The sequence below is a fragment of the Bactrocera latifrons genome, unplaced genomic scaffold, assembly GCF_001853355.1.
Source record: "Bactrocera latifrons isolate USDA-ARS-PBARC rearing strain unplaced genomic scaffold, ASM185335v1 scaffold_59, whole genome shotgun sequence".
Classification (NCBI taxonomy): Eukaryota; Metazoa; Arthropoda; class Insecta; order Diptera; family Tephritidae; genus Bactrocera; species Bactrocera latifrons.
In genome coordinates, this window is record NW_017537256.1 from 231,460 (window position 1) to 252,007 (window position 20,548).

The 20,548-nt window shown below is 40.7% G+C and overlaps 2 protein-coding genes across 7 annotated transcripts in view; one reads left to right on the forward strand and one right to left on the reverse strand.

Annotated features, from left to right (window-relative positions):
• Positions 1-42: 42 nt before the first annotated feature.
• LOC108974808 (protein eyes shut) overlaps positions 43-20,548 on the reverse strand; it is a 153,487-nt gene continuing 132,981 nt past the window's right edge. For 2 of the 4 annotated variants that reach the window (XM_018942860.1, XM_018942859.1), the window contains exons 8-14: positions 14,348-14,640; positions 13,315-13,975; positions 13,081-13,244; positions 12,284-13,015; positions 11,972-12,214; positions 5,878-6,390; positions 43-522 (exon numbers count right to left, since the gene is read on the reverse strand). In XM_018942860.1, coding sequence (XP_018798405.1) covers positions 335-522; positions 5,878-6,390; positions 11,972-12,214; positions 12,284-13,015; positions 13,081-13,244; positions 13,315-13,975; positions 14,348-14,640 — 2,794 coding nt within the window. In that variant the 3' untranslated portion in view covers positions 43-334. Of the gene's footprint in view, positions 523-5,877; positions 6,391-11,971; positions 12,215-12,283; positions 13,016-13,080; positions 13,245-13,314; positions 14,024-14,347; positions 14,641-20,548 lie in introns of all 4 variants that reach the window. The other 2 variants (XM_018942858.1, XM_018942857.1) reach the window with 1 other exon arrangement.
• Positions 1,853-20,548, forward strand: part of LOC108974809 — a 162,355-nt gene continuing 143,659 nt past the window's right edge. For all 3 annotated transcript variants that reach the window (XM_018942861.1, XM_018942862.1, XM_018942863.1), the window contains exon 1: positions 1,853-3,526. The gene's annotated coding sequence lies outside the window, so the exon portion shown is untranslated. The remainder of the gene's footprint in view (positions 3,527-20,548) is intronic.

A 20,548-nucleotide genomic window follows, 5' to 3' on the forward strand; every position in this document is an offset into this window, starting at 1 on the left:
TTTTTATTATTATTTTGTTATTATTTATTTATATTAATTTTCGTCCTTTTTGCTTTTAGTTCAACTTTATTGAGTTTAAGCATTTGCTCTTTAAACACCCACAAGCATACATACATAACTGTCTACAATAGTTTACGCTCTTTTACACTCGCTCTCTTTGCTCCACTCATTTTAATAAAATAAACACAACTTTTAAGCTTTCTTCAAGTTTTCGTATGTATGTATGTATGTATGATTGTTTGTTTGAGTTGTTATTTTTATCGTTCTTTTACACCGAAGATTTGTAATCTCTCTTTTGTTGTTGTTGTTGTTGTCACACGTCGCGTTCCCGCTCCTATACAATGAATGGTTCATCTCCATGTAGATCACATGAGCCAATATTCTCGCCTCTGTAAGCTGAGAAATCGGTTATAACGGCAGTTGGTTCGGCACCGAATTGTATATCCTGCAGACAGCCTTTGAAGGGTTCGTTGAAGCGACCGAGTGTGCGTACACTAACCAGTTCTTGGTTCGGGAAGCCACCTGCGGTGGGAAGAGAAGAAAAATAGGCTTTAAATACATGCTTAATAAAGAATATAAATCATAAAAAAGTTTCAATAGAGTTTTCTTGACAGATCATGAGTGAGTTATGTCATTTTTGTTCCGTATTGTTTGTCATTTCATCATGGAAAGATGCTTGAATAACGTTTAAAAATCCTTCAACTTTATAACGAAAAGTTACCTTCTGTAAAGAATATGTTTCGCAACACCACGACCTAGATATCTTGAGACCATGTATTCATTATTGAATATAATTGACCGATCAAAGCACGACGTAAAAAAAATTTAGCAGCCGTAGCTCAGACTACGACCGACACGACGAACAAACTCGGACTGATTTATGGAACGACTTGGCGCATTTTACGTGGAGTTCTGACAAAAATTGAAATCGATCTATCTTCCCAAGCGACATCGTTTTGCTCTATGGGCCCTTGGCGAGTTTCAAGAATATCCCGAGTTTTCAAGCCAAATTTTCTTTCAGCTTTGAGGTTCATTTCTGGTTCAATGGCGATGTAAACAAGCAAAATATCCGACCAATCTGAAGAGATTCAAGAGCTGCCATGTCATCCAGAAAAGGCCAGTCGGATCATCGGCCCATATTTCTTCAAAGATGACGACGGTGAGAACAGAACCGTCAATTGTGACCATTATCGGGCTATGATAATTGCCTATTTGATGCCTGAAATTGAAGCTCGCTACTTCCCACAAATCTCCTCAATCAATAGATTTAATGAGAGAACACTTCGGTAAGCAGATAATTTAACGTTTTGAGTCTTTCGATTGGCCCCGAAGAAGAAGCAATTTATTAGATGAATCTCGAATTTCGAATATACAAAGTTCGGTTAAAGAGACGAGTTTATTGTTCTAGAGGATATCAGTTAATTGCTTGGTTAAATGTGAACGCAGATCTTCCAGTTTGACATCAATGCTATTTTTGCCGATTTCAATTACTCTCCGACGAATTTTTATAACGTCATTGCATGATTATGGGTCGCAACGAGTGGCGCTTGTAAGAAGTTCTACTCCAGTAGCGCGCTTCATACCATTCCTCTTGGTAAACATAACTTTGAGCTGCCCGAAATGTTAAAGCCTTTAAAACTTATTCGAGACATCAACCACACCAAGAATACTAATAATCAACACTTCAACTATTCATCAACATGCGAGTTCAAACCGGATTTGAGTTGCGACCAGCTCGTTACCTGTTACCTGTTTCAAGCAACTGAACACCAAACAGCTGTTTGCTTAGTCAGCGCTCTCGCGCCGGTAGAGTGCTTGCCAACGCGGAGAGCGCGAAGTAAAGATGTATATACACGTAACATAACAACGCGATTACAAAGTGTTCTTTTTGTTAGACGAGCGAGCTCAGCACGACTTTTAAGGCAGGTTTGTAATGTAGTTTGCGCTGTGCCGCTCACCTTTTGCCACGAATTCTGTGTGTCGACGCGTGTGTTGAAGAGCGTGCAATTGAATTAGCAAACACCGGACTAACGCAAAGAAGTCGCATTAACAGTGCAAAGACGAAGCTGTATACAAGCCCATTTAAGTAAGTTAGACTTAGATTGCGAGACAAGCTAATACTAAGTCAGACGGCTAACCGATTGTCGGCGCAGTGACAGGGATAATCGCTGTTTGAGAACGTCACATGAAAACAGGGACGGCAAACGAATACAGAGACGCAGCTTAAATTGTATCTAGATTCTAGTAGATACATTCGTCATGGCGATTATACGTTTATGGTGAAAAAGAGCTTAAAAAATAAACAGTTAACAAAACAACAACGCGTTGAAAAAGAAGTACAACAAAAAGTCGCACAGCAAAAGCAAATAGAGTCGCGAGTGCGAGCAAGTGATCGTGCGCGCTCTAGCTGTCTGGCTGCGCTGCCTCGCAGTTGGTTGAGTGTAGCGCCAAAGAAAACACGAAAACGTAGAATGAAAAGTTCATGAAACAGTGCAGATCAGCAAGTTGGCCAAAGTTGGCCGGGTTAGTACAGCAGTGCGGTCGGTGACGCGCGTTCAGTGGTACGTCGGTTGGCGTTCAAACAATTATTGTTTACTGTCGCTTGAGCTCAGTTGGGTCGTGTTGCAAATGCAGACTTTGTGTGTAACGCAGGAAAGGCAGGAGGATAGATTACAGAAATTAATTAAAATATAGAAGACACAAAAAGTTTTTAGATTAAAAAAGTTAATAAATTAAGTAGGTGAGAAGTGTGGAAAAAGTTTAATGAGAAGCGTGTGCCCCTTTTTCGTAGCGACTTTCGTGAAATATAACACCAACAACACAAAAAAAAAAAACGAAAATCTTAACAAAAAAGTGGCTTACGCGAATTGCAAAAGTGGACGCAACAGCAAAAACACCAAAAAACACAAAAAAATACGTTGCTGTGGCAGCCAAGTTAGGGCAGCGCGGTGCAGTGAAGGGCGCTGAAGTGAAGTGAAGTGCAGAAAAGTGCAACACAAGTGAATGTGCGCGCAGTCGTCTTGCGTCGCCAGCCGGTCGAGTGCAGCAGCGCGCAGTTTACGTTTATTTCCACTGCGTTTTTTGCCAAGTAGCAATTGATTATTTTTTGCTGTGGTTTGCGGTTTTTATTAGCGAAGTCGCTGATCGATCGTCGATTAACGGCGCTGGCGGCGACAAGCGCGTAAATTGCAATAAGCAAGCAGCAACAAACAACGCGCGGCCAGTGGGACGGACGGATTGCCAAGCGGCGACGGTCGAAGACGTTGCCAAAAAACGCATAAAAAACTGCAATGAAAGGCTTTTAGCTTTCAGCATTTAGCATTTAGCTTTCGGCTTTCGGCTGCTTTCGAACAATAACGCTGAGAGTTTGCGTGAATAAACACTTAAAAAACGGCAGACGAACAGCCAAACAAAGGAGATTTGAATATTAATGACAACTTTCTAACTTTTCGAACTTTGTTGGCTCGTAAAGTTAAAGTTGCAGTGCGCGTGTCGGAATTTTCGTCACCTGTACGCTGGAGACGAGGTAAGTGGCGCGACAGTTGTCAATAAAGTGACTGTCACTAACACATATGCACCTATTTACTATAAATCTTAGCTGATGCTTAGCATTGATGAATTTAATTTTGTTGTTTTTTTTTTTTTGTTTTTTTACATTTTTTTATTGAATGTGAAATGTTTGATTTGCCGGTTGACAGCGAAAAGTGCGCAGCAGGCGAGGTAGAAAGGCTATAAAACTCTGATTTCGCTGGCGAAAGATATTTCTAATAAAACCTCATACAAACAGACTTAGTGAAAATATACATATGCACATGTATGTGTGTATATAGTATGCTGTTATAATCTGTTGGCTGAATGTGCTATTGATTGATCGGACGAGTCTTAAATCTGACTTGATGTCACTCGCTGTCAATGTGATTGCTGAGACAAGTTTTATGATCGCGAAATTCGTTATGCCTTCTATTAATAACTCCTTGACTCTTGAAATTTATGAAAAGGTTCTTATTGATCATTCCCATTGTATTAAGAAGCAGTGAGTCGGTGAATGTCTTCTGCTTCTCCTTTTTTAATAACATAAACAACGCCTATGAGGTTTTGTCGAGTTAACAACAGCGCGCCAGTCGTTCTTAACATTCGCTGTTTGCCGCCAATTGAAGATTCCAAGTGTAGCCAGGTCTTTCTCTAAGTGGTCTTTCAACGGAGTGCAGGTCTTACTCTTCCTCTGCTTCGTTCGGCGGGCACTGCGTCGAATACTCTCAGAGCTGGAGTGTTTTCATTCATTCGGACGTCATGAACTAGCCAGCGTAGCCGCTGACTCTTAATCCGCAGAACTATGTCAACGAAGTCGTGTATTGCGTACAGCTCATCGCTCTATCGACTCCGATATTCACTGTTGCCAATGCGCAAAGAACAATAAATCCTCCACAGAACTGTTCTCGTGAAAATTCGTTAAGCCATCAGATGATGTCATCATCATCATCCCATCTTCTGCACCATATAGCAGCACGGGGATGATGAGTGATTTGTAAAGTTTGGAGGTATGTAGGTCCCCAAAAACGATATACAATGAACGTCAGGATAGTGTACAAGATCCTCAGGGGGAAACACGCATGCTTTTTACTCATACGGTCTCGAAAAGACTGAAGGGCGGTAGGCATGAGAGACACGCTGGAAGACTTCCAATGCTTCTGCACTATAACTCATCTAAGATATCTAGGAGATTTTCACCTCAAGGGACTAGATGAAGCGCTAAAATTAGATACCGATTTGTTCTTAAAGTTCGCAAAATGCATTGACGTGCTGTGAGATGAATACTTCAGCTCAAATTAAACTGAATTTTCGTCTGGTATTATTAAGAAGCAGTAGGTCTATGTATTTACTTCATTTGCAGTCAATCCATGACAATGCGAACTTCTCTCATGACACGTTCTCACAAAAAACATATGCAGTACCACTCGATGCCAGAGGACAACACCACAAAAAGGTTGGATTAGACTATATTGAAATTTGAAGAACGCACTGCGACCTGTGGTCTAATGTGTACTATGCTGTTATTACAAAACTTTGCTTAACCCAGTCTAATGAAGAGGGCTTAGCAAAGCTCCCGTGTTAATGGTGAATTGTGTTCTTTTAATTAATTAATTGGATAAATTGTTTAATAGCCTGTCTATTTTTTCTTGTTCTCTGGTGTTTCTGCTATTTGTTCACAGAAGCGTCACAGATCCGTAGAACAGTGTCCTAATCTGATGGCTTCACAGCTTGGAGTGATCTTAATAAAATACCAGAAACTGCTTTACTCTGTTTTTCGAAAGAAATATTACTTTCTTCCCAGGAATATTATTGAAAGTGAGGACTTTATATAGAACCGAACCGAATATCAAAACATGTGACACCTCTGATGAAAGTATTTATATCAATGTTTTTGTTTTGTACTTTTTCGCTTGATTTTGACTCAAGTGTCGAGTCCCTATTTTGGCTTCAACATAAGTGGAAAGATCTATTCTGGGAACCCATTTCTTATTTTGTTGAATCTTTGCTGGTCTTGCAAGATTTTGGTTTTGGTATAGCCGACGGAGCAGCGGATCTCAGTCTCTCAACCAATTGTTGGAAATCGAATGCAAAAATATATTCCTAAAGGCCCTCCAGATAGTCGTAACAGCTTCTAGAGATGAGGTTAAATAGTCAAAGGTTTCATTCATTGCTACTAAGCACAAATTATACAAAAAATAGAAAAGAAAGTCGGAGAAAGTGTAGTAAACTACTTCATTGTAAAGAATTTGGAGGATAGTTTAACGTTTTTGTTAATTTTTGTTCTAATAACTGAGACTGACCTGAGACTATTAAAAGTAATTATACTTTGAATTAATTTCCACTCACCCAAATAGAAGACATCCTCGTAGGTGATTGATGGTTCCTTACCACGCCGTGCCGCAAACGAGCGTCGCGTCGTTAACACTGTTCGTTGTGTTGTTGCTGCTAACGCAGCAGCTGCCGCGTCTAGCACCTTCTCTGAGAATATCACTTCACCATCCAATTGCAACTCCAAACGATTGCGATCCATTATGACCTTTGCCAAGTGCCAACTGCCATCCGCAATGAAGCCGGTCGATGGCATCTCCACGGTATCATTATTGGAATCTAACAAATTGCTAGCCATTTTCAGGTGACCATTCTCTAAGCCTAAGCCCAAAAATTTATTACGATCGTGCTCGCTCCACAGCAGCAGGCCGTCGGGTTCGATGCTGGAGAAATTCAACGAAACTTGAATGGCTTCACGTGGTCGGACATACATGGATGGACCGCGACGTTTGTCTTTCATCGGTATGCGGGGCGGCGGCAAGATCAGGTAACTATTACCACGGAAGCTTGGCGTTGTGGGCTTACTCATGGCTGKGCGACCGAAGAAATGTTGTAGAATATGGCAGAAAAATCAACGACACGTAGCAGGAAGTGGCGTAAGCGAATGCGTGAAATGAAAGAAAGCGAGAAGTAAAAGTAATCATTGTAACGGTTATAATTGCTAATGTAAAGCATAGATTTTTTAAATTAAATGTTTCAAGTAATTCACGTGTAGATATATTTGCTAATAATTATGCGGTGAGCAAAGTGTGCCTTATATGAAGTAGGCTATAATTATAAACAGATTTAGTTTTTAATTTCCTATATCTCTTGCGTAGCGACGCCGATATGCGCATTTTGATGCTTGTTGATATGCCCAGTGGGAAATGGCATGAGTGAAATGTATTGTACTCTGAATAGGGAATATCGAATTTGTCAAGAAGTTTTTTACAGCCAGCAAGAAACGTCTGAGACCCCATAAAGTATATACATATAAATGAGCAGTGTGGCGAGCTGAGTCAATTAAGCCATGTTCCTCTGCCAGTCTGAATATAAGTACTATATACGAATTAGTTCCTCAGCTTTTGAGATATCGTTCTGAAATTTTTCGCACATTCTTTACTCACTAAGAACCTACTCATTTGTCGGACTGGAAGATACTGGTTGGTATTAGTATATAGCAGCCATATGAACTAACCGATCGAATTCAAGTCTTTGTATAGAAAACTTTTGTCTTTGACGAGATGTCTTCACAAAATTTGGCACGCATTATTGTCTGAAGCCATGGTGCAGTCTCTGAGGAAATTCGACGAGATATTTCCGTCAAACTTTGCATGGGTTATTGTCTAAATAAATGATGTAATCTTCGAAGGAATTGTTTAGATCGAGTCACAGTACTTACCACACAAACTGACCGATCAAAGTTCTTGTAAGGACTGTTTTCATATCTGAAGGCTATTATAGCTACGATGCAGCTCGTAACGTGCCTTGTATTTGATGGATCGCCTAGACAGTATTCTTGCAAGTATTTTCATTTAAAGCAGATTTTTTGTGTATTCCATTGAGAAAGCAGAGCATTTATCAGTGAAAAAGCTCCATAAAAACGTTTTTGAGACATTTCGTGGTTATGTTGGACCTATCTACATTTCTGGATTTCGTTTAAAATGTACCTACACGCCTTGTTTGCTTTGTAAAAGTGTACATATATATGTATGTATGTATGTAAAAATGTCTGTATATATGTATTTATATAGCTGCGGCGTCTTTTGCTTAGTTTTTTCCACAGCAGCCCTGATCTCGTTTCAACGCTTCTGCCTTGTCTTCTGCTAATGCGCGTAATCTAACTCAGCGCTTTGTTGGATCGACAACATCTTCAAAGTTTTCTAAGAACTTTGTCTAGTTGTTAGTTGTTGCGATAGTTGTTGTTGTTGTGTATTTGCAATTCCAATTCTCGCCTGACTCTAATTGCTGCGGCGATTGCTCAACAAACAACGTCTTCCATTGTTTGAATGTAAAATAACGTTTTATTGTTGTTGCTGTTTTTTTTTATTCAACTGGTGTTAAGTACGAATGCAGTTGTTGTTGGTATTGTGTTACGGTTCACGCGTGCATTTTTCGGTTTGTTGGGCGCTTTTAATTACAAAGAATTCTACCGAAAAGTAGAAAGGGTTACCCAAGAACCCCGCTTATATAGGTACATACACACATATACATACATACGTATCTTTGTACAAATATACCTTTTTAATGTGGTTAAGTCGGCTGCATAACCGAATTCAACGTTCTGAGAACAGTTAGTCCAGCTGACAGAGCGGCTGCGCGTATTTCATCAGCGCCAGTCAGTGACTTGGACCAGCTGTTGCTGTCAAGGTTGCTTTCTTGTAGTTGCTATTATTATTATTGTTTTTATTACAACTATTGTGGTTGTTGTTTTTGTTAATATTACTGTTTTTGTTATTATTACCGCTTGTTGTTATTGTTACTATTATTTTTTGCTACTATCACTGTTTGTGGTGGTTTTTGTTTTTGTTGTTGTTGTTGTTGTTCAACTACTGCACATATGTAAATTAGTTGCTGCTGTCGTTGTTCGCTTGATTTTCGGCTATAATTCATGTTTCGTGTTTTTCGGTTTTTTGTTATGCTTTTTTGTTGTTGTTCATTTTTCAGTTCTAACTTTTGTAGACAATTTTGTAGAAATTCAAACCCGTTTTAGTACCTATCCGCATCACCTGAAATGCGTTCGCCTGTTTTTATTTGAATTTTTGTGTTGTTGTCTTTGTTTTTGGCTTCGCTCTCAACTTTAAATATTTACTGTATTTCTACAATTAATGTTTGCTTTTCGACGCGTATCGCCGTTAGTTTGGTTTCGCTTACTGGGCACATATTTCGGGTGTAAATATGTGTGTATGTATGTATGTATGTAGAGTGTGTGTGCAAATTTGCATACGAAAATTAATCGTTCACACTCTGGAAGGTGAAAAAGCATTAACAGCAAAAAAAAAAACTAACTTCGGCTGCAACGAATTTTTAATACCCATAACGTGTGCACATTGCCAGCACAAAAGCTATATGCCCTTGTGGAGCGTCCTGTATACTCAGTTAGAAGATTTAGGTTAGGTTTGATGGCTGATCCAGCGATCCCGCTTGGACTACTATATGCAGCCCTTGATGAAGTCATGCAAATGGAACTCCTGCAATTCGAACTTAAAAGTCAGCAAAGCGTTTTGTGGCCAATACAAATTTTCAAAGGGGTTTCGGTGGAATGTCTGAAAGTTCGAAATCCCAAGTGTTTAAGAATTGATCTCTCTAACGCAGAACATTCAAGAAAAAGTTTTAGGTGTTTTCACCTCGTCTTTTCCCATGTAGTTTCAGCAGCTGACATCCGGTAACATTCTCAACCTTTCAAGATCTCGATAAGGCTTATTAGAACCTCCACAACTACGGAGAGACTAAACTTACTGAGAGGCAAAACGATGGCAGTCCAGCGCTGACCAAGCTCCTATGAAGCCCAGCTATCCAGTAGTAGTACACACGAGAAGAGGGGAGCACCAAACTGTTCACATTCAAGTACTAGCAGAGCTGAGGTTCCTTACTTGCCAGATCGTCAACTTTACGGTTACCTTGCGATCTGGCCCTCCTACTAGTCTTTTCACAAAGTTACACGAAGCCATTGATGGCGAGGTCAGGCATTATTTAACCAGATTTGAATGCACGATTAGTGCTCAGGACGAAATCGACGCCCTGTTATGAGAATATAGTTTCTACCCTCAGAGAAAAAGACGCCAGAGTTTGGTTTAGCAACTCCAAATTATAAAAGTTCCGGTATAAAGCCAACGCATGCGAAGATTTCTGAATGCTCGGACATGCTCAGATATTCTAGTGTTGTCTTTAATGATAGTTGTGCGAACTTTCATGAAGATATGTCGCAAATAAATAAGTCTGACAATGGATGAAAGATGACACTCCGAAGTTAAATGGATAACGGATAAATTCGAGTACACTGCTCATGGTGAACCCACTCCAAAGCGTAGAGAAACGCAACAGTCGGTGGGCAAGGTTTTGATGTACGTAGTTTGAGAAGCGCAAGGAATAACTTTTTTTGACTACCTTGAAAAAAGAAGAACCATCAATAGAAACTTTACATAGCGTTATTGGATCATTTGAAGAAAGAAAAATGGCCGCATTGAAAAAAAAAAAATTGCTGTTTCACCAAGACAACGCCCCTTGTTAGAAGTTAGTGAAAGCGATGGCAAAAATCCATAAATTGGGTTTCGAATTAAATCTGCTTCCACAGTATTCGGCAGATCTGGCCCCTAGCGACTATTTCCTGTTCTGGGGTCTGAAAAGAATGTTTGCTGGGAAGAAATTTTCGGCGAATCAAGAGGTGATCGCCGAAACTGAGTTTAAAGCCAAGAACAAATGGTAAGTTGGAGGGTCGCTATAATCAGAATATCACCCTTGCAGACACAATAGACCTAATGTGCCGGAAAATGCATCATTTATCAATCACCCTTGAAGGGAACTAAGTTGAATAAAAACAAAAAAACGAATTTTGCCAGAAAATGTGTCTTGCTATGGCAGGCCGGGGACTTTTCAATTGATATGGTACATGCTTGAGTTGTCCGATTGTTCGTTTCTTGGGAAGAAAAGAAAGTGTGGAATATGTCAGAACGATATCTCAAGGACTGAAGGATAAGTTCGTCGAGGTTTCCAGCTGGATGCTAAAAACTTGATGTCAAACTTAAAATCCTCTGTTGGGGGTATATAAATACGACTGATAAATTGAAAGATAGATCTTGGAGTTCCATACACACATACGTTTTAAGCGGCACACATATGTATGTACATAAATACAGATTCATGACACTTCACTCAAGACAAATTGCCCTTAGGCCGAGTTTACTACAATATTTACCAAATATTTTATTAGTATTTAGTGCGAAGTGTGTTCGTTGGTTCAACTATCAATACTTACACATACATACATACTTGTGTATTTAAATATAAATTTAACAACAATTAACTAATTGTTTCGAAAAGTGCATGAGTAATTTGTTTCGCGTAATTTGTATGGCCATTCTATTGCTATTAGAAGCTATTTCCTCCATTTAATCGCTTACAAGGCAGGCTGATTCATCGATACGTAACTATATGACTATATAATGTTAGTAAAGTCAAAGTCGAATTCGAATTCGAACTCGCGCAATTAGCCACTTGCGTCGTGTAATGCCTCTCAATGTTAAATGTGCAGCCTTCCAGCTGTTTCACACTAGTCTAAGTCATGCTTTTTTAATTTGTTTTAATTTAGTTGCTTTTATAGATTTGTTTTTGTAGATCGTAACTGCCGCACTTACAGCAATCAATCATTCACGCTGAGTTTGATTTTAAATGACGTGATCCCATTTACACTTGTCTACACTTCTTAACACTTAGCACTAAAAAGTGCAAAGTTGACCTTTGTTTTTAATTAGACCAGGCTTGGAAATCTTTGTGAATATATTTCTTTTGTTTTATGTTCTTCCTCTTGATTGGTTCCATGGCTATCTTAGCTTTTGGCGAGTCCACTGTGTCCAGCTAGACGATTGTTTGTCGTGTAAGTTGGTTTATCTTTCTAAAGAGACCATTCGATGAATTTATTTAGCTACTCCAAGAGTCTACTACAATCTGGCTTACGTAACAGCAATAGACTCGGATGAAGAAATGACAGAATTCTTGTAAACAGTTTTAGAAAAATCTCACGTTGCCGCACGAATATGAACAACAACCACAGGGACCGGAAAAACTGATAAAGTATGAGTTGGATTCGACGAGAAAGGACTTTAGTTTGTAATGGCCTACACTATAAGTATCCGAAATTATTTTTTGTATTTACTATTCCATACAAAAATACTTCTCTATCACTCCCAACCACACCTACAGTGGGTTTGCACGAAATCGTTTTTCATTGACTGTCGGGGTTATTAGATCTATCAAGAATTGAGTTGATTGGTCATATGTTGATGTATTTCGAGGTGGACTATAAGGTTTTCTTTGGAGTACCGATTGTCCTCCATGCGATGCCTCAAACTCCAAGCAAAACAAAAATTTCAATATTTTCCCCTCAAAAAAAAATATACGCTTTGTATTAGCTCACCTATTTCACAGTAAAATCCACCCCAGCCATTCGGACATGAGCAACGTCCGCTGCGCAAACAACGACCATTATTCTTGCATGGTATCAGCTTACAACTCTCCGAGTATTCGCAACGATCACCTTTCGCATATTCGGGGCAAATACAATGCGGTTGCAGTTTCTCATCGAGCCAGCAATGGCCACCCGCCTCGCAAGAATCGCCGCCACATGCAGTGCCATCACAGTCGCGAATATTGCGAGAATCTGAAAAGAGTAAGAGACAGTCGTCAATCTCAAATCCACATTTCCGCACACCTCTCTTCCACTACTTACCCATTATATTTGTTTCGTTCAGCACAATGCGCGTACCGCTGACCACCAAACCGCGTACGCAGCCACGGAATGGTATGGGGAAGCCAGAAATGGCGTTATGTGGCAATTTCGATAAGTCTTTGAGACCACCAATGTATAACAGGGAATCAGGTTCAACAAGTACTTCGGCGGAAGGTGCTAGCGCCGATGATGCGCTACCCTCAACCCAAAGCGTCAGCCAGCGGCCACGTTGTGCCATCTTGATCTTATGCCATTCACCAATTGCGAGCATACGTACGCTCCGTACGACCGTCACATGGCTACTAGGACCAGAAATGCGGAATTCCACAACACCACCCTGTAGTGAGAGTGACACGAAACCGACTTTCTTATCCTGATTATTATTCAAAGTGCCAAAGTAGAGTAGTAGACCACGTTCAGAGAGCGGACGCAATTGGAATTCAATGAAGAAGAATTGCACGCGATGATGTTCCTCGAAAGTCTTCGAGCCCATAAGCGGTACAGGTGAGAAATTACGTTGTTTTTCTACTTCGTTGAGCAACTTCATTACGAAGTGCTGATTTGAGGAAGCAATCGGTTTCGGTGGCATTAGTTTCTTCGTAAAGTTGCGATAACTGATAATTTGCGAACGCTTCGAACCAAGTTTATCGGAGCTATCATAGAGGTAGGGCCAACGTACAGCCAAGTAAGAGCGACGACCGGTCAATGAGACATCACTTAGCGAGCGTATATCTGCGAGAGCGAAAGTTAGTTATTTGATAGACGGACAAAGTTTAAGTATACAAGACTGGACCTACCTTCATCACAATTCTTGCCCGTTCTGCCCACCGGACAATCGCACTCGTAACCATTTACCAGCGGCACACACGTTGAGCCTTCGGCGCATTTGTTGTTGAATGAGTCACATGGATTGATGGGCTGAGCACACAGTGGTCCGTACCAGCCTTCTTGGCAGATGCAGCTAAAATTAAGAGCCATGCCATATATTAAATTCAAACCCTGATTTATGCCAAAAGTTTTAGAAAACTTACGTGAAAGTAGCGCCATGTTGCAAACAGGCACCGTCGTGTTGACAAGCATGCCGGTGGCATTCTCTGGTGCCACATTGTCCCACACCGCGTCCACGCACACCGCGCGTCTCCTGCAGCGGCACTGTCACTTGTCCCGCCTTCAAGTTCACATCGTAGATACAACCCTGGAAGCCCGAATGTAGCGGCAGATCGTGCGGTAACGTATTGAAATTCGCTATCTCATGTCCACCCAAATAGAGTATGGGCATAACATCCATGCGACTAACGCTGCCCGGTGAACGACCAGTAATATTGAATTTACCATCCACCGAAAGCCAGGCCTGACGTCCAATGCGTCCAACCTTGATCTCGTACGGCACACGCGGTGCATCCAAACGGAAATCAATCGGTTTCTGTGTAAATATGCGTCGCGGTCCGCCACCCAAATTCCAAGTGAGCATAATGTAGCCTTGTATGAAGCTGATCGCTAAATGATCGCTCTTCTCATCGTGGTAACCGGATTGCCCTAAGAACGCGAGCAATGATATTTGGGACATGGTTTGCGGTAATATCTTGAAGCTTAACTCAATCGAGTATTCCAATGGTATGGGCATAGTGTAGGCGACAAATGACGAGAGTCCATTGACGCTGCCCGAGAACGACGGTAGCGCGACTTCGAGATCTGTAAGATTCTTGATTGTAGCGGGGGAAATCGTATGGGCAGGAAAATCTTGTTTTTTTTGTTTGGGATATTTTTGTAGGAAAAGAAAAAGGAATGGGTTTCACAGCGGTTTTGGGTAGTTTAATTTAGATTAGTTTCCTGTTTTTCAAGTTGCACTTCTGCAATGTACCTATATATGTACGAGTACGAATACGAGTACATGTGGACGAGAGTACAACATTACCAATGGTTGGATGCACGAATACTGAACACTTTAAAAAAGTCTAACGATTTGCAGGGATGAGGATGGATTCTTCGAATTTGTGTGTGATGTCAACATGTGTGAACATGTGCGTGTGTATATGTGTTATTTTCGGCAAAAGTTTTACTTACTGTGTTCGCAGTAGTGACCGTGCTTGCCCAACGGGCATAAGCAGAGGTAGCCGCTGCCTGGAAATTGTACGCAAGTGCCGCCATACTGGCAGGGATTATCTTCACAAACGGAGATTTCACAAGTTGGTCCCATATAACCGGTTGGACATTTGCATTTCCACTTCTCCGCCTTTTCGCCATTCTCATCAACTTCGTTGGTTTCGATTTTAATGCAAGCAGCGCCGTTGCGACAAGGACTCGACAAGCAGGCGAGCGAGCCGCATTCCGTTATGCCAAAGCCGTCCAAAGCGTCACTGCAACGTAGGAGATTAAAGAGAAGGAAGATAAATATTAAACAATAATTTTAAGAAATAAAGTGGAACCTGGTTATTAAGTGCTCAATTATGTTTTATAAGATCGATTGTAATGCATGAGTAAAAACAGCTTTGAAGGAAGCTTCGTTGTAGACATGGGGTTGCTTAAGGGAAACTAGCCGGTATTCTAAAATCAGATTTGCTCAATACTAGAGAATGTTGAATATACGGTCCTTCTCTATTTATATGCCGATGTTTCAGTCTCCTATTACTTTGAAGCTACTAATATGTCGTCCAATTGACTTTTAAGACTTCAATACTCGTTCTTTGAGAGAAAATGCTTAGTATAATTTTCGGTTTTAAGTTATAAGGGTTCCATGCCTCTAAACGATAATTACCCACTTAGACGTCTGAACTTAAGCAGCATAATATGTTTATTATCTGTTTTGCCATCGTTGAACAAAGCTGGTCAGATGAAAAATCTTAACCCGATAAAAACCTGAACCCATTTTAGCTATGCTAATACAGATCTAGGTTAGGTTAAGTTAGTCTGGTAGGTTCGCGAGAGACGGATAGATCATTTATGGTCCTTAGTTATGCCAGATGTAGTGCCATTACGATGTTCATAAGCAGTAGTAATTCTTCAGGATGCCAGCGCTTTCATACCATGGGGCCTCCAAGGGGGGAAGTGTTTCCTTGTTAGTGCAGCAGAAGTGCACAACAGATACTTCCCTGATCCTTCGCTATTGACACTTCCTGCAGTCATCTCGATCTGTCAGCGCCATTCTGCAGGTTTGTGAAGACGCCATACTGTGACTAGTGAGTATACCAATTATGCTTCTACAGCCTCTTCTTCTAGAGGGAGCTGGAACTTTGTGTAGTTTTGATCATCCGCTTTGCACCCGACCTTTGCAGTTTTGATTACAGATAGATCATTGCTTCAGATCGAACCTTCCTTGCCATGCTCTTGTACAGATCGTCGTAAAGAAAATGCATTGGTTTACCAATATCGATCGCGTTATCGCCCTGACAGCCCTACACCACTCTTGACAATCTCGAGATCTGAGATCTCAACAATCTCAGTACCATCGATACTTTTGCGTCCCCACACCCAGTAGAAATCATAGCGTGTTCTTGGCGATACTCTACACTGCTGCCCTGCTTCTCAAGATAGTTCGGGTCGAATACGATACGAGGTGCCTTAGTTGCTACTTGGCTGTATGCGGCTTTGCCATGAGCAAAGACTTGAAATATTACGCAGACCTAACAGTATTGGGAATGGATCCATTATTGATCTCAAGAAATTTTTTATACATGTCCTAAATATGTAAAAAAAAAGGATGATCCATTTCGAGGTTCTCTACTTTTTTAAAGAAAAAATATAGAAACTCAAATCTAATGGGGAATGTTCATTATCATTCGAAAGATCATTCTTTCATTTATTTTTTGAAGATTATTTCTTTCAACTGTTGTCCGCGGCTTCGTCTCAGATTTTCCATTCGTTGAGTAAAATTTTTACGATGACTTGTTTGAGCATTTCGACTGGTAACTGATGATTGACAACCGTGATGATTTGTTTCAAGTCCTGAATCGAAGTGGATTTATCCGCATTGTTTAACGGGTGATATCACTCGATCTTGGTGGCCAATCCACCGGACCAAAATGTGAAATTATTTGCTCACCAAAGTGTTCTCTAATAAGTCCATTAAATGATGCGATGTGTGAGAACTGTCGCGATCTTGTTGAAACCAAATATCGAAGAGATGACGAGCTTCAATTTCATGCAGCAAATAGTCGGTAATTATGACGATAGTGGTCGCCATTGACGGTTACATTCTCACCGGTATCATTTTTGAAGAAATATGGAACGTTGATTCCACCGGTACACAAACCATGCCAAACCTTTTTTCTGTATAAAATGACAGCTCTTGAATCTCTTCAGGTTGTTCTTCGTCCTAAGCGTGGCAATTTTGCTTGTTTACATACCCATTGAAACAGAAATGAGTCTCATCGGGGACCAAAATTTGGTTCGAAAATGTCGGATCTTCTTGGAACTTTTCAAGAACCCATAGAGTGAATCGATGTTGCTTGGGAAGATCGAGTGCCTTCAGTTCTTGCACAAGCTGTATTTTATTTATTTTGCATAAATTTTACGTAACTAAGGCAGGAAGATAACTTCGTGTTTAAGGTATGGTCACCGCCATGCAATAACTACAATTTTACTATAGAAAGTACACGATTTAACTAGAAAAAATCTCAGATTGTGCTGAGAGATTCTGTTAAACACAGGGAGCCGAAATTAGACTGAACGATATTTAGTAGTTGCCTTTAAAGGCAAAGAAAGAAATCTGTATAAAAAAAGGTACTAGAAATTGACCGAAAAATAGAATGAGCTCATTGGGAGGTCCAGTAAAATGAAAATACTATTAGTTTGTCAAAAAAGTCTTGCGGTATTTTCGCTAGTTGGCGCTGAGAGCGCGTAGTTCTAGTTTTATTCGTCGCATGGGTCATGCTATACCTTTTTGGAAAGCTCATTTCATGCGCTAACATGTGTTTGATTGATTACCGTTTCTTTTAAGTCGTTCGTGAGTTATAGCGTCGCAAAAATGGAGCAAAATATAGAGAAAATACGGCATATTTTATAGTACTACTATGATAAAGGCAAAAATGCATCTCAAACCGCCAATAAAATTTGTGCAGTTTATGGACCCGTTTCAACGTTTACGTTCTGGTGTAGAGGTGGTCGAAGATGCGCCACGCTCCGGAAGGCCTGTCGTCGAAAATTGCGATAAAATCGCTGAATTGGTCGAAAGAGATCGCATAGGTCAAGAGCTGGGCATGAGTCATCAAACCGTTATAAAATAATAAAAAAATAGATAAAAAATACCTCAAGACTTTTTTGACAACCTATTATTAAATAAATACCAATATTTTGATTATAATGGATCTCCCAATGAGCTCATCTATGTTTCGGCCAGTTCCTATTACTTTTTTTACGGATTTAATAATTACAATATATAATCTTCTCAACTCCTCCCTTACCTTATTTCTCCATTTTCATATTTCTTCTCTAATTTCCACTTACAATTTCCAGTTTGCGTATGGCTCACCATTTGCTATAAATATTATCTTTAAGCGCCCATAAACTTGATACCTTCCGTGAATACTTTGTGGCATGCAAATTTAAAGCTGGCCATGTCGAAATGTAGAAAAGTGCCATTAAATTCGTGCACCTCTACATGTGTCACGTGTTCCAGCAGCATTTTTATTCACGCTTCACAATTGAATAGATACTTGTAGGATATTATGAAGCTTTTGTGTCTGACCTCATGGTCGCGCACTCCGCACTCACGTCGCACATTAGGTAAGCACAGCAGGTAAGTGGTGCAAAAGCGCTGTTAACGGTTTTTCGGTAGCGCTGGCGGTGGCGCGAACCCAACGGTCATGCGATTTCCGAGCATTCAAGTATTTAAACAATGAACTAAACGCTTCAGTTCTGGTCGTTTTGAATGCACTCGGAATAAAATATGCAAACAACAAGCAAAGTGCCGAAGAACGAGAAGAACGACTATGCAAAAATAGCGGGTGGCTCGCAAAAGCCGCGGGTCGCTTGGCAACGGTGGGCGCGCGTCGCGTTGTGAATGACAATTTCACGTCGAACGGAAACGAAATGGAAATGAAGCGATTCTTTGGCGTTAAGTGTGCGGAAACTGCAAAGATGATGGCGACGCAGCAACGCTAAAGGCTAAAGGCACTGCTGGTGTTTTTGGTCCAGCGAGAGAGGGGTGGTGCAGATATTGGCGGTTTTTGGTGGGTGTTCGGCTTATGAACTGTTAACGGCGCATTACAGTCAGCACAATTGGTAGCTATGGCGTTTGCACGAGCGATTGCCAGCCATCCTAGTTGACCGTCAATGGGTTAGTTAATGGGTCGTTGGGTCAGTTGCAACACTGTGCGGCCAATGCATGGCAGCGCAGCACAATTGAAATATTTATGAGCTCGCATTGCTGCTAATATTGACATTTAAATTAGCACACTGTGCGCGCTTGTACAATACAGTTACATCCATCTATGTATGTATGTATGCCCTTAAGTGCACTTTAGTGCCACAGCGTTGTGGCGCTTCTCATCTTTGCGCTGTAATAGCACTGTCTCTTATACACATCTAGATGTGTATAAGAGACAGGTACAATACAGTTACATCCATCTATGTATGTATGTATGCCCTTAAGTGCACTTTAGTGCCACAGCGTTGTGGCGCTTCTCATCTTTGCGCTGTAATAGCATTACCGTAGTCAACTCCCTGCCGCTCACTGCCTTGCCCACTCCCTCTTTTTGCTCTCTCCCTTAGTTGAACTCCCTGCGACCCGCTCATCCCCCCGCAGCGAGGTCAAGTGGCACACAATTGACATTTTCGAAAAGTTAAATTAATTTCTGAGTGCAGCAACGAGTCCACCAATGAGTTTAGTTATCGAAAACTTTTGCTACCCGAACTTTGCAAATTAATTACGAGATATGCTTAACTAAGTGAGTGTACTACGACTACTTCTAGATATTGTTGTTGCTATTTCTGCTAGATTTTTGTGTGCTCATATAACACACTCTCGCCTGCTCTCCAGCGCTCTTGTTGCACTGAACAAATGTCTAACATTGCATATTTTGTACGCTTTCTTCGCCGTCAAAGTTATCGACGCAAATTGTTTGTCACTCAGTGATGCTGAAAAATGCCGCTCTTTAACGGTAATCGCATCTACTTGTAATAAAAAAAAATGTCGGTGTTTAGCCTGTCAGGGCATAAAGTTTTTCACAAAGGCGTGAAAGTTTTGAGTTCAGCGCTCCTGTAACAAGACGGTCTCAAGTAGTAGCGCTCGAATCGTTGATATTTAGATGAGAATTTTACTTGGCAGCAAGTATGTGTATATATTTGGTAGAGAGCATAGTTGTCGCACTCAATTAATGATAATTAATAATCACTTAATACGATCAGTGAGAAGGGACGAAGAGGCTGTTCGTTGTCTGAGAGTTTGTTGGGGTCTTCTACATAGCTAAGATGCTGTAGTTGTTCAACTGAAGTAGTGGTACTCAAGACTAATAAAGTACTTAAGACGAATAAAGAGACTTAAAAAGAGAATTTAGAAGAGAAATATTTTGTACGGTAGTAAGTTTCCACTGTTTGTCAATGCTTTGGTGAGGAATCCCAGTTAAACCGTTCGTTCAGTCCTTTGTGAAGACAAATTAAAAATTTTTTGTGGCTAGATATTAGCTATCGGTAAAGCACCCTGAACTTATCACAAATCTGCTAAGGTATTTTGGTATATTTTTGATATATCACCTAGTTTCAGTAATTTGTGGTGATCGGTTTTGACATATTCGAAACGAAACTTCATTTCCACATTCGTGACCGATTTTTGGTTAAGTATTCGTCAATTGCGAGACGTGCGGATTTTTTACTTTCAGTCAAAGAAATCGGTGGCCGAAGCACTTCAGGAACTACAAAAAGTTTACGGAGGTGCTACTCCAAATGAAATAACGTTTCGTGTCTGGTTGGTATTCACGACCGTCCACGTGAAGGAAGGCCAAAAACCTTCGAAGATGGTGAATTGGAGACGCTGTACGATGAGGAACCGCGTCAAACGCAAGAAGTGGTCGTTTCTGCATAGGGAGTCACTGTCGAGCTATATCAAAGCGACTTGATGTGCTGTCTAAGCCAATAAAGGCGAAGGCATGCGCAGGGTATGATGCAGAAACAAGACACTTGAGTCCCTTATCTGTATGTATTTGCTAGAAAGCATCTGAATCTCTGACGTTGAGGATCGCCATTTCACATGCTGAACCATTGCTCCTACGGCAAAAAAGTAAGGGCTTTCTTAATCGAATCGAAACAGGTGATGAAAATTTAGTTGGTGGG